A 13,609-nucleotide genomic window follows, 5' to 3' on the forward strand; every position below is an offset into this window, starting at 1 on the left:
GCCTTCAGTCTCACTTCTTTCCTGGAGTGCTTAGCAGCCAAGTCCACTTCTGGACTTGGGCACAGGGGTGGAGCCTGGACTGGGTGCTAGGGGGAGGGCCTGCCTACAATGACCACTAACAACACTGGGCCTCTGCTTTTGGACACCTGCCTGGGAAATGGTGATTCAGTTCCCTGTGACCTTGGGGGTTGAATGGGACAGGGACAGGGTGCACCATGTCCCTTTCCCAGTCCTTTACCCCTTGTTGCTCCTCCCTTGTCACTTCTACCCCGCCCTTTACATTCCTAAACTTCCTGGGACAGAACTGTTTGGCATTTTCCGGTCCTAGTTGAGGCCTGGGGTGCCCTAGGTCTTCTGGGGGGAAAATGGAGCCCAGGAGTGCAGCGCCTGGGCCACCCAGCTGGATACCTCAAATAGCCTCGGGGTCTGCGACAGCAGCTGAGCTCGTATACCATCTAGCGGGGGCCCTGGGCACTGAGCTGCAAGAGCTGGCGCGTCGTTTTGGCCCAGAGGCAGCGGCTGGGCTGGTGCCGCTTGTGGTGCGGGCACTGGAGTTCCTGGAAAAGGCTGCTGTTGGGCCCGCCCTGGACTCGGTGAGTCACTCCTCGCTCTGCTTACCCCACCGTAGGGATGGCAGGCTCTAATCCCAGCCTGTACATCCCCAGCTGCAGGTGTCTGCCCAGCAGGCCGAACTGGAGTTACGGCGGTTGAGGCAGGAGAATGAGCACCTCCGCAGGGAACTACGCTCGGGACCGCAGGGTAAGCCCAGGCCCCGCCGGGACCAGGGTGGGCTGGGGACTAGTTGGGGCCTCAGCTCCTGTAGGCCGCCACTAACACGCCTTCTTCAGAGGAGCACGCGCTACTGCAGCAGCTCAAGGAGGTGACGGACAAACAGCGGGACGAGCTCCGTGCTTATAACCGCGACCTTCTGCAATGTAGCCAGGAGATGGAAGCTGTGAGTGCGGTCGGTAGGCGTGGGGCGGGGCTCAGGCGGGCCTTGGCGCCCCGCCCGTCAGCTCTCTTCTCGCTCCACCCCCAGTTGCAGGAGCAGCTGCAGCGCCTCCTGCTGGTAAATGCAGAGCTGCGACACAAGCTGGCCGCCGTGCAAGCCCAGCTGCGGGCTGCACAGGACCGCAAGAGGGAGCATGAGCTACCACTGCAAGGCCCTGGCAAGCGAGCTGAAGAGCAGAGGCCTGAGCTTGATCCAGTGACTCCTGAGGACCCGGTGAGTGCAGGAGGAAGGTAGGGACCCAACTCAGACCCACACAGTCTGGCACTTATTAAGCACTGGGCAAGTTGTTGTTCCAGGCTGCATAGCAAATCCGTTGGAAAGTGACACATAGATTTGCACCTAAGACCCACTCAGCTGCAGCAGTGCCGCCCTCTACTGTTGCACACTTGCCCCCAAAGTCTTCCAGTCACTTTCCCTAGCCTTCCTGTGATAGTATTAGGGTTTAGGTAGCAAGGATAATGGAGGCTGCCCTCCTCAATCATGTCTGCCCTTTCACAGACGCATACCCCACCGCAGCCAGAACATCCTCCGGAGGCAGGGCAGTGTGGCTTCAGCAGGGAGGAGGTTGAGCAGATCCTTCAAGAGCGGAATGAGCTCAAAACCAATGTGTTTCTGCTCAAGGAGGAGTTGGCCTATTTCCAGCGGTAAGAGGCTAGGAAGAGGAGGTGCCTCTACTTACTTACCTTGGGCCTCAAGTCACCCACTAATTCTTTATTCACTGATATATCCACTGTGACATATGCCAGGCTCTGCTTGGGTACTGGGAGGACATGAATTAAATAGTTCCTGCTGTCCTGGAACTTCATCCAAACGTGTGTGTGTGTGTGTGTGTGAGAGAGAGAGAGAGAGAGAGAGAGAGAGAGAGCGAGCGAGCAAGCGCAAAGGGTCACAACAGCAGCAGCAGCAAGTAGGGAAGTATTCCTAGGAAGCAGGCCACCTATAAGAAGATCTGAGAAATGTTAGCAGTGCAAAGCAGTATTTCAGGAAGAAAAAGGCAAATGGGTAATTGGACTGGAACCTACAGTTGGCATCCTCACTGCTTTCTCCCTGCCACTCCCTCTCTCCTATAGGGAACTGCTCACAGACCACAGGGTCCCTGGGCTTCTGCTTGAAGCCATGAAGGTGGCTGTCAGGAAACAGCGAAAGAAGATCAAGGCCAAGATGTTAGGGACACCAGAGGAAGCAGAGAGTAGGTAGGATCCTGCCTCCATTTCCCCGATCCAGCCTTTCCTCTCTCCCTCCCAAGTTTTGCTGAGCCTGATGACCTAGATAGCCACCTCTTAGCATTTGCTGACCTAGTGGTCACCTAGCTGAGCCTGCTGACCCAGCCTGGTCACCCTTATATCAATCTCATCTAGTCACTTCTTGGACCATCTAACCTGGCCTCCTTATCCCTAAGCCTGCTGTCTAGTCTGTCCTGCTAAGCCTGCAGCTATGATTAGGTCACTCCTTGGGCCTGCTGACTTGGCCTGATCACACCCTGAGCCCACAGTCCCACTTGCTATCGTCTTTCTGGATCACACTGCTCCCACCTGCCCTGTTGTATACATCTGCTGAAGAAACCTGCTAATGCTGCTTCTCCACACTCAGTTTTCAGTTTCCTGCCTTGACTGGGTCTATCTGTTAGAGGAATGGGTCTCGGCCTGCAGCTTTGCCAGGGGCCTGTTACCTGCCAGGCTATAAAGTAAAAGCCTCAAGATATCCTGTGCCTCCTTCACTCCAGCTGGGAACCCTGAAGTCCTTCTGTCCTTCCCTGGTGCTCCTGGAGGCCATTCAAAAAGCTCCACATGAGCTGAACTCCTGTTGTCCCTCAGGGCCTCAATATGTAGCCCTCACATCTTCTCTTTCCTCTGTCTTAGTGATGATGAGGATGGCTCCTGGCTCCAGCTCTCCAGCAATAAAGGAGATGATCCCCCACCCTCTGAGTCCAGAATACAGAGTTTGTATGTTGAGGGAAGGGAAGGGCAGGAGGGGAGGTGAAGGAGGAGTCCTGTTTTTTTCCTTTCCTTTTCCACTGCCTCTCACCCTGCTGTCCTGAGCTCCAACAAACCCTCCCTCCTGACCTGACCCCATTCAGCTCCCCATGACCACACACTGCCCTTTTTCCCCTCTGTATCTCCTTTCCCACCACTCCCTGCCCTCATCCCATATCCTTGACTTCTCTGGCTTTCTGGCTCAAAGTACCTCCTGGCTCTCCCTCCAGCTTTGGCTCATGGTATCACAGTGAAGCAGAGGCCTCAGAAGCTAAGACCAGCAATACCACTCCCGGTGAACTAGGGGAAGAAGAGGAGGCCCCACAGCAACCTCACTTGGAGCCTGTGGGCACCCCTCCAGCCCCCAACTCCTGACTGGCGCTGCTCTGCTTTTGATAAACATCTTGGTCTGAGGGCCTCAGCTGCCCCAGAGGCCTGACTTTGGGGTCTGGCAGTGGGTGAATGTGTGAGCTCAAATGAGGATAGGGCTCCTACCTTCACAGCCCTCTCTGGTGCTCATCTCCTGTCCTGCCTGTGCTCACCATGACAGGGAGCTCAGCCTGCTTACCTTCCTGACTTTCCTTCACCAAGCCTTGGGCTATCTGTGCAAAGGTATTTCTTCTCCAAGTTCCAGTTTCCCCATTCAGGAGACAGAGGACTGTTTATCTACCTGTCTGAGGATTTGTACAGCTAATGTAATAAAGCATCTGCCCACAATACCCAAAACTTCTCCATGTCTGTCTGTTAGTGGGCCGTCCCACCTCCCAAGCCTCCAGGAGCAGGGGCAGCCAGAGGTTTCCTCATGGGGTTTCCTTCTTGGTTGGTCGCTGGATGGAAGACTTCTCTCAGCTCTGGCTTCACTTTGGGAGTACGGTCTAATGGAAAGCCATGCCCACCCCCTTGCCTGTTCTCTGTATCCAAGGACATAGGCCTTTGTTTTTCCTTCCTGCCTCCAGATTAAGACCCATAAACCCACTCAGTTCTTACCATCAGCCTTTCTTTCCCTTTCGTTTCTGAGTGTATGGCCTTCCTAGTACCCGTGGGGCCCTTTCAGGGCGGAGCATCATGTCAGTCCACCCCTCCGGCCTGGTTTCCTCAGGAAAAGCCTTGGGAGGAAGCAGGGAGGGGGTTGGGAGCTGTGGGAGCCAGATTAACTCAAGCCCTCCCACTTTATTGGCCGCCATGGGGCTGGGGCTGCTGTTCCTACTTTTGCTGCTCTGGACTGCAGGGATCCAGGGGTCTGAGCTGGATCCCAATGGGCAACACGTCTGCATGGGCAGCAGGTGGGTCTTGGGGAAGACTGATGGGGATGATGCCTGAATTATTGGGGCATTTCTGAGAATGAAAAATTGAGGCATTTCTGAGAATGAGGATGTAGAGGAAGAGGTCTTGGCATTAAAGGGAAGGGTTTTGAGGAATGATCTGGCAAATAGTGGATAGTCAGGGCAGGTGTTATTAAGGCCAAGGAAGGAGACCGGAGTGGACAGGCACAGCGGGGTAGATCTCCCTGGTGGTCTGAGGCAGATTACCACACCTCAGCTGGAGCCAGTGATTCACCCTGTGGGGCTGCATTGCCACCAGCTGACCCCTTTCTGCCCCACAGCCCCTCTGCTGAGCTGCAGTGCTGCCCAGGTTGGAGGCAGAAAGATCGAGAATGCACCATTCGTGAGTAGCCAGGCTGGACCCCCAGCCAAGGAGATGGGAGATATCACCCAGTGACAACCCTTTCTTCCTACTCTTTCCTCTCCAGAGCCCTAAAATCAGGGTTCATCCTGTGACACACATCCCCAGCCTTATGAGGGTGGCTTTTAAGGGAGCAAAGCCCCTGAAGTGGGTAAAAGGGAGAGGGTGTCCCCTGGTTGTGTGTGCCCCAGACTTTCAGACCTGGGTGGGATGTTTTTCAGCTATCTGTGAGGGACTGGATGCCTGCCAGAAAGACGAGATATGTGTGAAACCAGGCCTCTGCCGATGCAAACCTGGATTCTTCGGGGCCCAGTGCAGCTCCCGTGAGTCTCAACTGCAGGATGAAGTTACTGGGCAGAACTAGGTGGTGGGTGGGGGAGGGAGGGGCATGGCAGAACAGATGGAAATGTAACCTTAGAACAGCAGGGCCAGAATCCCCACAAGTCATTTATTTGTTTGTTTGTTTGTTTGTTTGGTACCAAGGATTAAACCCAGGGGAGCTTAACCACTGAGCCACATCCCCAGCCCTTTTTTATATTATATTTAGAGACAGGGTCTTGCTGAGTTGCTTAGGGCCTCACTAAGTTGCTAAGGCTGGCTTTGAATTCATCATCCTCCTGCCTCGGCCTTCCCATTCCCCCAAGTTTCAAGTTTGAGGAAATTAAGGCCCACTTACAGAAGTGATGTACCCCTGGTAGATGCCCTGAGTCATCTGTTTTTTCTCTATATTCACAAAGCCCTGCCCACTTGGGACCTTTGCCTCGTTTTTAACTTCTTAGAGAAAATGCCTGTGATCCCTGTTAACTGTGTAATTTAGTCTCCCCCACAGATACCTTATATATGGGTGGAGGGCAGGAGACTCCAAACCAGGCTCTCTGCCCTCTCTGGCAGAAGAGGGGGATAGAAAGGGGGTTGGTGGACCCATACCCTGAAGGTAGGCCCCAGGAATCCCTGGGTGGGAAGCTCAACAGGGGTTTGTGAATAAAGCCCCCACCCACCTATGTGTGACTCTGGGAACACCCCCTTTTCACTCAAGATCTCTGAGTGTGCTCTAGAACATCAAGTGGGAGGCTGGGCCCAGGCTAAGGGTTTTTTGTTTGTTTGTTTGTTTTAATTTTTTTCATTTAGTTATAGATGGACATAATACCTTTATTTTATTTATTTATTTTTATGTGGTGCTGAGGATGAACCCAGTGCCTCACTCGTGCTAGGCAAACACTCTACCTCTGAGCCACAACCCAGCCCCAGGCTAAGGGTTTTTGTAATTCAGAGTCTGGAGCAGGAAGTGAGCTATGCTCCAGGAGGACAGGTTGCCACATGTTCCAGGGTCTGTCCTTGTCTTACTTGGAGGGTTGGCTGGACCCCTCTGCTTTGAGGAAAGGACAGGACAAGGATCTGTGCCTGGCCCTGAGCCGATTTCCGTTCCCTGCAACCCTGCAGGCTGCCCAAGCCAGTACTGGGGCCCCGACTGCCGTGAGACTTGCCCCTGCCACCCACACGGCCAGTGCGACCCAGCCACCGGCAAGTGCCAGTGCCAAGCGGACCGCTGGGGCAGCCGCTGTGAGTTCACGTGTGCCTGTAGCTCCCACGGCCGTTGCGACCCTGAGACGGGTGTGTGCCACTGCAATCGGGGCTGGTGGTCATCCACGTGCCGCCGCCAATGCCAGTGCAGTTCTACATCACAGTGCGACCAGACCACAGGAGCCTGTCTCTGCCACTCGGGCTGGTGGGGCCGCCGTTGCAGCTTCCGCTGCTCCTGCAATGGCTCCCCTTGCGAGCAGCTTTCGGGCCGCTGCATCTGCCAGCCTGGCTGGTGGGATTCCGAGTGCCGTCAGAAGTGTCAGTGCGTGCGTGGCCTCTGCAGTGCCACCTCCGGTCAGTGCTCTTGCCCTCCTGGCTTCCACGGCGCGCGCTGTGAGCTGCCCTGTGCTCCTGGTAGCTACGGGGTGCAGTGCAGAAAAAGGTGAGCCCCCCTCCAAGGAGCACCAGGGAGGACCCAGGTCAGGGGGAGTGAGCAGGAAGAGCAAGAAGAGCAGGAAGAGGCAGGTACCCAGTGAGAAGTGCTAGACACGGAGTGGGGATCCTAGTGCTATCCCCCCAAAATACACAAGACAGGGAGGAAAGAAGAAGAAACCCCTTGATACCCCTGGGTTGAGCCCTCCCACTCCTTTCATCCAATTAGTTAAAGATATAATACTAGCAAGCCATACTTAGAAAAAGAATCAGGATTCAAAAGAATGGCCCTTTAAGACTCAGTGGCTTTCAATTATTGATCAGCTCAAGAACAAGAAACTACATCCCACACGACACATGTAGCACATTTTATAACGGAAATAAAAATAACTAGACAATACATTCTTATATTTATACATACACATGTACTGTAGTGTTTTCCTTTTTTCTTTTTCTAAATGCTAGTCAAGATTGGTTAGACTGGTTTTATAAACTCCTTTCTTCCCTTTTGATAATGGATCTGACCCAAGTCTATCATCCCAGATAATTAAGAATCTGGAGGGAGAAACTTCAAGTTACTGATAAGCATCAATGAAAAATTTAGATAAGGTAAACTTGAAAGTACAGTAGTTAAAACAGTCATAATCATTCATTAGTCATGTATATATTTATTTAGTTGTAGATGGACACAATATCTTTATCTTATTTATTTTTTGTGGTGCTGAAGATCAATCCCAGTGCCTCACGCATGTGAGCAAGTGCTCTACAACTGAGCCACAACCCCAGTCCCTGATTTTTTTTTTTTTTTTTTTAAGGTTGGTCTTGCTTTATTCCCAGACTTACCTTGAATTCCTGGGCTAAAGTGGTCCTTCTGTTCCAGGCACTGAAGTAGCCTTACAAGCACACTGCACTGCATGCAGTCTATAATTGACTTTTTTACATTTTCATGTTGTGGGATAGAAGATAAACCACTGAGCCCTGATCTCAGGGATGGCATAGTGTGGGAGAGAGAAAGGGGAAAGGAAGAGAAAAGGAAAGCTGGGCAGAAAGCAGGTGGAGGGTAGAGTGGTAACTTGGTGTCCTGGCTGTACTATAGCTTTAGGTGACCCTGGCTGGCTGGGGCCCAGGTGAGGACGCCACCCTACTGAGGGTGGACTAGACTTTTCTGTAGGATCCTTACCTTCCCCAACACACAGTCAGCCCTTGGGGCTACCTCCTGGTAAAACTGAGGGTCAAAGAAGAGTTTTGAGGGAGTCCTGGGATGCACGCTCTTCTAACTTCCTTACCCCTTGGGGTTTCCTTCCCCTTTTCCCTCTAGGAATTTGTAGTCTGTCACCTACTGGTTTGGTTCTAGGTTCAAGGCCCTGTTTACACCTGAGCTTCACTGCTGAGGAGTGGCCAGTTGGGTTTCTGAGTCCTGGAGCATGGGGAAGGTGGGTAGGGTCCCCACTATGGGGGCAGACCTGCTCTACCCTCCCCATCTCTGAGTCTTGTCTCCCCTCAGGTGTGAAGACTCCTGCCCAATGGGCACCTTTGGGGAGGGCTGTGGCTCTACCTGCCCCACCTGTATTCAGGGCTCCTGTGATGCTGTAACAGGAGAATGTGTCTGCAGTGCTGGCTATTGGGGGACCAGGTAAGGACTGAGCCCTGTGGGCAGGAGGGTACTGGGACTGAGTAATGGTTCCAAAACTTTCTTTCCTGGGGCTTTCCACCTCTCAGATACCTGTCTACCATTTTCATAACTCAGAAGTTAGTCCTCCGGTTATGAGGTCATATCATCTGAGGAAAGTCATAATACCAAATCTAAAAGGACTAAAAAAAGAAATAAATAAGATTAAAAAAAAAAGGAAAGAAAAACAACCAGCAGCCCACTAAGTCATGTGTACAGGATAGTGAAGCAGCTAATAATTAGGGGTTTTAATAGTGTATGCTTTAGAGAGTGAATTCTAGTCATAGCTGACTAATATCTAACAGAACCTGTTACTGAGGAGCTTGACCAGTGTCAGGCAGGGTGTAACAGTGCATGATCTCAAGTTTTCTTTTTGTTGTTGTTGTTTTTTTGTTACTAGGGATTGAACCGAGGGGCACTTAACCACTGAGCAACATCCCCAGCTCTTCTGTTTATTTTTATTTATAGACAGCATCTTGCTGACTTGCTTAGGGCCTTGCTAAATTGTTGAGGCTAGCTTTAGACAGTTCTTCTGGCTCACCCTCCAGAGCTGCTGGGATTACAGACATGTGCTACCACATCCAGAGGATCTCAAGTTTTCTTTCTTTTCTTTTTAATATTTATTTTTTAGTTTTAGATGGACACCATATCTTTATTTTATTTTTTACGTGGTGCTGAGAATCGAACCCAGTGCCTCACACATGCTAGGCAAGCGCGCTACCACTTAAGCCACATCCTTAGCCCTCAGATTTTCAATCTGAGACCTTAGGGGGAAAAAAATGAAAGAAAAATAATTTAAAAGAAAGAATAAAAAAAGGACTTACTCCCTAATTGGATGTAACCTTACTTAGGGATAGGCTCTAGACCCATTGTCATTTCCCTAAGGTCTTCAGATGGAAAACAGTGTCTCCAATCAGGTTTTCACTTATGAGACAGCTTGTAATGTCAAATAGAAGAGACCTCATTTTATAATGGAAAGGTCCAAGGCTTGGAAAGTTAGGGTCAAGGCCAGGCTTGAACACACCTCCATATCTTGATGGCACCTCCCTGAATGCCACTGGCATCTTGCTTATTTCACATTAGTTCTGGGTGGCTAAGGGGCTGAGGATAGTCAGAGGTAGACCCTGTCCAGAGTGTTGTACATTGGCCTGCCAATAGCTGGGCAGCTTCAAGCCTGAGGGTTCCTTCCACTGCCAGAGGCAATTAGAATGTGACTCAGAAGTGAGATTCTTGGGTATCATCCAGGGAAATGGCAGGGGGTGGGTATAGTACTCAGAAATCTGCCTTCCCTCTCTCCTGCTCACCTCCATCCCTTTTCACCCAGCCTTCAGCCTGCCCCTCCTTGTTACCCCACAGCTGCAACAGTTCCTGCCCATCTGGCTTCCATGGAAACAACTGCTCTATTCCCTGCCAATGTACAGAGGGACTCTGCCACCCTGTCTCAGGGGCCTGTGAGTTGGGGAGAGTGCAGGGAGGATGCGAGGTGCTGCAGTAAACAGGGAATATCTCAGCATTTCCATAAACTCCAGGAGCCCCACTTGCTAGCAAACCTGAGCCTGCTTCAGAGACATTCCTGTTCTTGGAATCTGTATGGATGCTCTGGGACCCCAGGAGAAACCAGGGTAGATCCAGGAAATGAGTGGGCTGGCTTGGACTCTGGAATGGCAGAGTACAAGAAAATCAGGATAAGAATTTTTAGAATGGGGCCTGGACCGTCAGGAGGGGACAGACCAGCAAAGGCTGGCTGGAAGAGAGAGAGGTACCCATAAATAGAAGACTCTGGGGAAGTGGCAACTCAGAGCTAAACATGAGGCATCATGCATGGGAGAGCAGAAATTCCTGAGTGTTTGACCATCTCTTGCTTCCCCAGGCCCTTACAGTAAGGATGCCATCCTCACTACTGGCATCCTGGTCCCTCTGCTGCTGCTCCTCCTGGGCATTGCCTGCTGGGCCTGCTACCGCTGGACCACTCGGTTGGACCCCAAGGACAGGTGAACACTGGCCGGTCCCATCTGGTTTCCTTTCCAGGGTGTGGAAGGGCTGGCCTTGTCAGTGCTTAGATCAGAGGTAGTGGAGACAGTTGGTGGTTCAACGGAGAATATGGCTTTCTAAGAGACAGAAGGGAGGAAGGAATGGGCCAGTGGGGTTGCCACAGGGGAGTGTTGCTCAAAGGTAGCTCTGTTCTTCACAGAACGTCCTCATGCCTCATAACCTCTTGGAGACTCAAAAGTATGGAGGTTTGGAACAGGAAATGTGGGGGCAGGAGGATTATCATCCTCAATTCATAGAGGTCACTGAGGCCATAGGTGACCCAGCTAGTCACGGCACACACACAGCCCCCAACAGGCTCTCTGGATTCTGTCCAGTTCTCTCATGGCCTGATCCTTGAGTGTGTCCTGTGTGCTATTGGGCATCCACAGATAAGCAGATCCTGTTGTCCTTGCCCCATGGCAGAGAGCCCTGGGGTGGGGAAGAAGCCCCTCCCAGGAAAATGAGGACATGTACAAAGGCCATCAGACCAATGTTGACAGGTGGAGTAGTATGACTGCTTGGGAGCAGAGAAGCATAGGGACAAGGACAGGCTTACTGGGGTTCAACTAGGATGACAATAACAAAGAGCTACATTTTGGAAAACCACTGCCAAATACTATGCGTCCTGAGAAAAACTCTGATATAAGATTGTTGTCCCCATTTTACAGGGAATGAAGTATGAGCCAGAGTTGTTACCCAGGTCTCTGTGACTCAAGAGCCATGCTGTTTTCTGTGATTCAGACCTTGGGCTCGGTAGTTAAGATTTTATTCTATAATTGATACAGAGCCATTGAAGTAGATGTAGCCGCCGTCATACCCTGCCAAGGTAACACAGGTCACTTTGTGTTTTGTGCACTGACCACCCTTCCTACTCCACTGCTTAGGCCTGTGAGAGATGGTGCTGCCTTGTCCAGGATGAAGCAGCAGGTCTGGGGGGCGCTGACCAGTCTAGGCTCTGCCCTGTCCTGTGGTTCCCTCAGCAGACACAAACTTCCCTGGGTGACAGGTAAGTGAGGACTGAGGATGGGGTACTGGGATGGGACAAAGATTCCCATCAGGCTCTGTGCTGATCTGTATTTCCTACAGTCTCTCACCATGACCCAGAGGTCCCCTTCAACCACAGCTTCATCGAGCCACCCTCTGCTGGCTGGGCCTCAGATGACTCCTTCTCTTCTGATCCTGAGTCTGGAGTAGAGGACGAAGTTCCTGCCTACTGTGTGCCACCCCAAGAAGGTAGCCCCCAACAGCCCAATGAACCCCTGAGCAGCTCTTCCCTCCAGCAAACATATAAACTTGGATCTACTTCCCATTCTATGATAGTTATTGATCCTGGCTCTGGGGACACAGTAGAGAATAAAATAGATTATTTTCAGCAAGCCTGTAGTCTGGTAGGCAGTAATCAGACACTTATAGGACAGAGTGATAGATGCTTCGATGGGGGATACACTAGGGTGGGCTCATAATCTAGCCACGTCTGGGCCGACTGGCATCAGGGAACACGTCTGTGTTGGTGACAGCTGTGTTGTCTGGCAGGGTTAGCTGGAGTTAGTAAAGTGAAAGTTACAATTGGGATGGTGTTTCAAGTAAAGGGAACAACGTTTATGATGGCCCTGAGGGAGAGGGATGTGGCTCTGTGGCATTGCAAGTTTCAGCTTGACTGGAGTGTACTAGTGATTCAGAGCGGGAAGGGGTGGTAGAATAGTGAAGTAGCAGTGTCTGCTGAATTGGCCCCTTCCTGCCTCTCTGCATCTTCCCTCCTTTCCTTGCGCCATTTTTGAGGCTTCCCAGAAGATGCTGAGCTGTAGGCGGGATGAACTGGGGTGGCCAGCCTAACTGCAGCAAGCTCTTCTGTCTCCTTTGCCAGGGATGGTCCCGGTAACCCATGCAGAGTCAGCAGAGGCCAGCCTGGCTGGTGGCCCCTTCCCTCCCCCAGAGGATACTTCCACACCATTTGCTATTCCACGCACCTCCAGCCTAGCGCGGGCCAAGCGGCCATCAGTTTCCTTTGCTGAAGGCACCAAGTTTGCGTCACAGAGTTGCCGAAGCTCAGGAGAACTCTCCAGCCCATTCCGAAAACCCAAAAGGCTCTCCAGGGGGGCCCAACCAGGTCCTGAAGGTCAGGAAGCCAAGGAGTCCGTAACTCTGGAGCAAGGAAACACAGATGAGGCTGCTCCTGCTACTGCCAGCCCTGGAGATTCTGCCATTGACCACCAGTACTACCTTGAAGACCAGACAGCAGCTGAGTGTGTGGAAGCCATTGACAGTGGTGTCAAGGAGACCTCAGATCCTGTGGCCACAATCTACATGCTGGCAGGGACGCCCCAGAGATCTGAGGGTCCTGTCTTGTCTATCTTTCGGCATTTTGGTAATTTCTGGAAAGGTCAGGCAGAAGCTAAGGTCAAGACTGCCATCCCTAAGCCTCCACGCCGAGCCCTGGGTCAGAACAAGAATAGCCCTGGGCTGGCCTCTGGTTCTGCCAGTCAGAGGCCTGGTGCTATTGCTAAGCCACCACGCCGGGCCCGGGGTCAGAACAAGGGCAACCCTGGGCTGTCCTCTGGCTCTGCCAGTCAGAGCCTTGGCTTAGCTCCCAATGCCAAACTCATTTGTACCATGGAGTCTATAGGAGTTAGATCAGAGGAAGTGTCGAGAGGGGTAGGGGATGGCATTGAGAGCTCAGGGAGGGCCCAGGAGCCAGTCATTGGGAACAGCCCCCCAGAACAAGATCTCCAAAAGCAGGCAGAAGAGGAAGGGCAGGAGGAGCCCTTGTATGAGAATGTTGTACTTGTGTCTGGGCCACCAGAGTCCTAAGGACCCTGAATTTGGGGAACTAAAAGACTGTGGATGGGCGGAAGGGCAGGGAGGGGGCACCAGAACTACTCATGGATCAGATTATACTTTGTGATGGAAAATGATCCAGAGCCAGAGCAGTAGAGCCTCTGCCTTGGAGAAGGCCAGAGTTAGAGGCCAGTTGGCTCTGCGCCCTGGCAATGCTGGAAGCCTGGGCAGAGACCCTGCCGGATGGGGTCAGGAAGGGGGAAGAGATGGCTACAGGGACTTTTTCTCTGTTGTTCTAAATTCTGCCCCAAAGGATTATTATTTCCTTCATTTGCAAAACATTGTTCTGGAATTGGAAACAAACTAAATGTTTGATGATGAAGATAGACTAAACAAATATTTCTTAGAAAAATCGTGTACAAGGATAAAATATTTGTGCTATACTAAGTATGTAAAGAGCAATTTAGAAATAAGGGTATACAGCGTAGCTTTTTTTTTTTTTTTTTTTTTTTT

General features: G+C 51.7%; 2 protein-coding genes across 5 annotated transcripts; both read left to right on the top strand.

Moving 5' to 3' along the window:
* Positions 1–64: 64 nt before the first annotated feature.
* On the top strand, positions 65–3,704 carry LOC107155208 (Rab interacting lysosomal protein). 4 transcript variants are annotated; one of them, XM_015501020.2, is made up of 9 exons: positions 65–593; positions 666–759; positions 849–955; positions 1,040–1,225; positions 1,511–1,656; positions 2,083–2,205; positions 2,872–2,955; positions 3,216–3,312; positions 3,344–3,424. In XM_015501020.2, the coding sequence occupies exons 1-9, from the start codon at positions 366–368 to the stop codon at positions 3,422–3,424; spliced, it is 1,146 nt and encodes a 381-aa protein (XP_015356506.1). In that variant the 5' UTR covers positions 65–365. The 4 variants fall into 4 exon arrangements, with proteins under 4 accessions (XP_015356506.1, XP_048649169.1, XP_015356505.1 ...); XM_048793212.1 differs by having other exon boundaries at positions 76–593; positions 2,083–2,201; positions 3,216–3,704; XM_015501019.2 differs by having other exon boundaries at positions 85–593; positions 672–759; positions 3,216–3,704.
* A 113-nt stretch (positions 3,705–3,817) lies between these two features.
* On the top strand, positions 3,818–13,574 carry Scarf1 (scavenger receptor class F member 1). Its single transcript, XM_048792660.1, has 11 exons — positions 3,818–4,268; positions 4,589–4,650; positions 4,890–4,991; positions 6,109–6,632; positions 7,621–7,748; positions 8,126–8,254; positions 9,647–9,741; positions 10,161–10,281; positions 11,206–11,327; positions 11,408–11,554; positions 12,186–13,574. Exons 1-11 carry the CDS (start codon positions 4,051–4,053, stop codon positions 13,127–13,129), a joined length of 2,592 nt encoding a protein of 863 aa, XP_048648617.1. The 5' UTR covers positions 3,818–4,050; the 3' UTR covers positions 13,130–13,574.
* The last annotated feature ends 35 nt before the right edge of the window (positions 13,575–13,609 follow it).

This window comes from Marmota marmota, unplaced genomic scaffold, assembly GCF_001458135.2.
Source record: "Marmota marmota marmota unplaced genomic scaffold, marMar, whole genome shotgun sequence".
Lineage (NCBI taxonomy): Eukaryota > Metazoa > Chordata > Mammalia > Rodentia > Sciuridae > Marmota > Marmota marmota.

What these genes read in the sequence shown, in the direction of transcription:
- LOC107155208 (XM_015501020.2), top strand. Translation starts at nt 366, where the DNA reads ATGGAGCCCAGGAGTGCAGCGCCTGGGCCACCCAGCTGGATACCTCAA. An exon ending in GTAGCCAGGAGATGGAAGCT is followed by an intron (nt 956 to 1,039) that starts GTGAGTGCGGTC and finishes CTCCACCCCCAG; the next exon opens with TTGCAGGAGCAGCTGCAGCG. An exon ending in GAGTTGGCCTATTTCCAGCG is followed by an intron (nt 1,657 to 2,082) that starts GTAAGAGGCTAG and finishes TCTCTCCTATAG; the next exon opens with GGAACTGCTCACAGACCACA.
- Scarf1 (XM_048792660.1), top strand. Translation starts at nt 4,051, where the DNA reads ATGTCAGTCCACCCCTCCGGCCTGGTTTCCTCAGGAAAAGCCTTGGGA. An exon ending in AGATCGAGAATGCACCATTC is followed by an intron (nt 4,651 to 4,889) that starts GTGAGTAGCCAG and finishes GATGTTTTTCAG; the next exon opens with CTATCTGTGAGGGACTGGAT. An exon ending in CAAACTTCCCTGGGTGACAG is followed by an intron (nt 11,328 to 11,407) that starts GTAAGTGAGGAC and finishes TATTTCCTACAG; the next exon opens with TCTCTCACCATGACCCAGAG.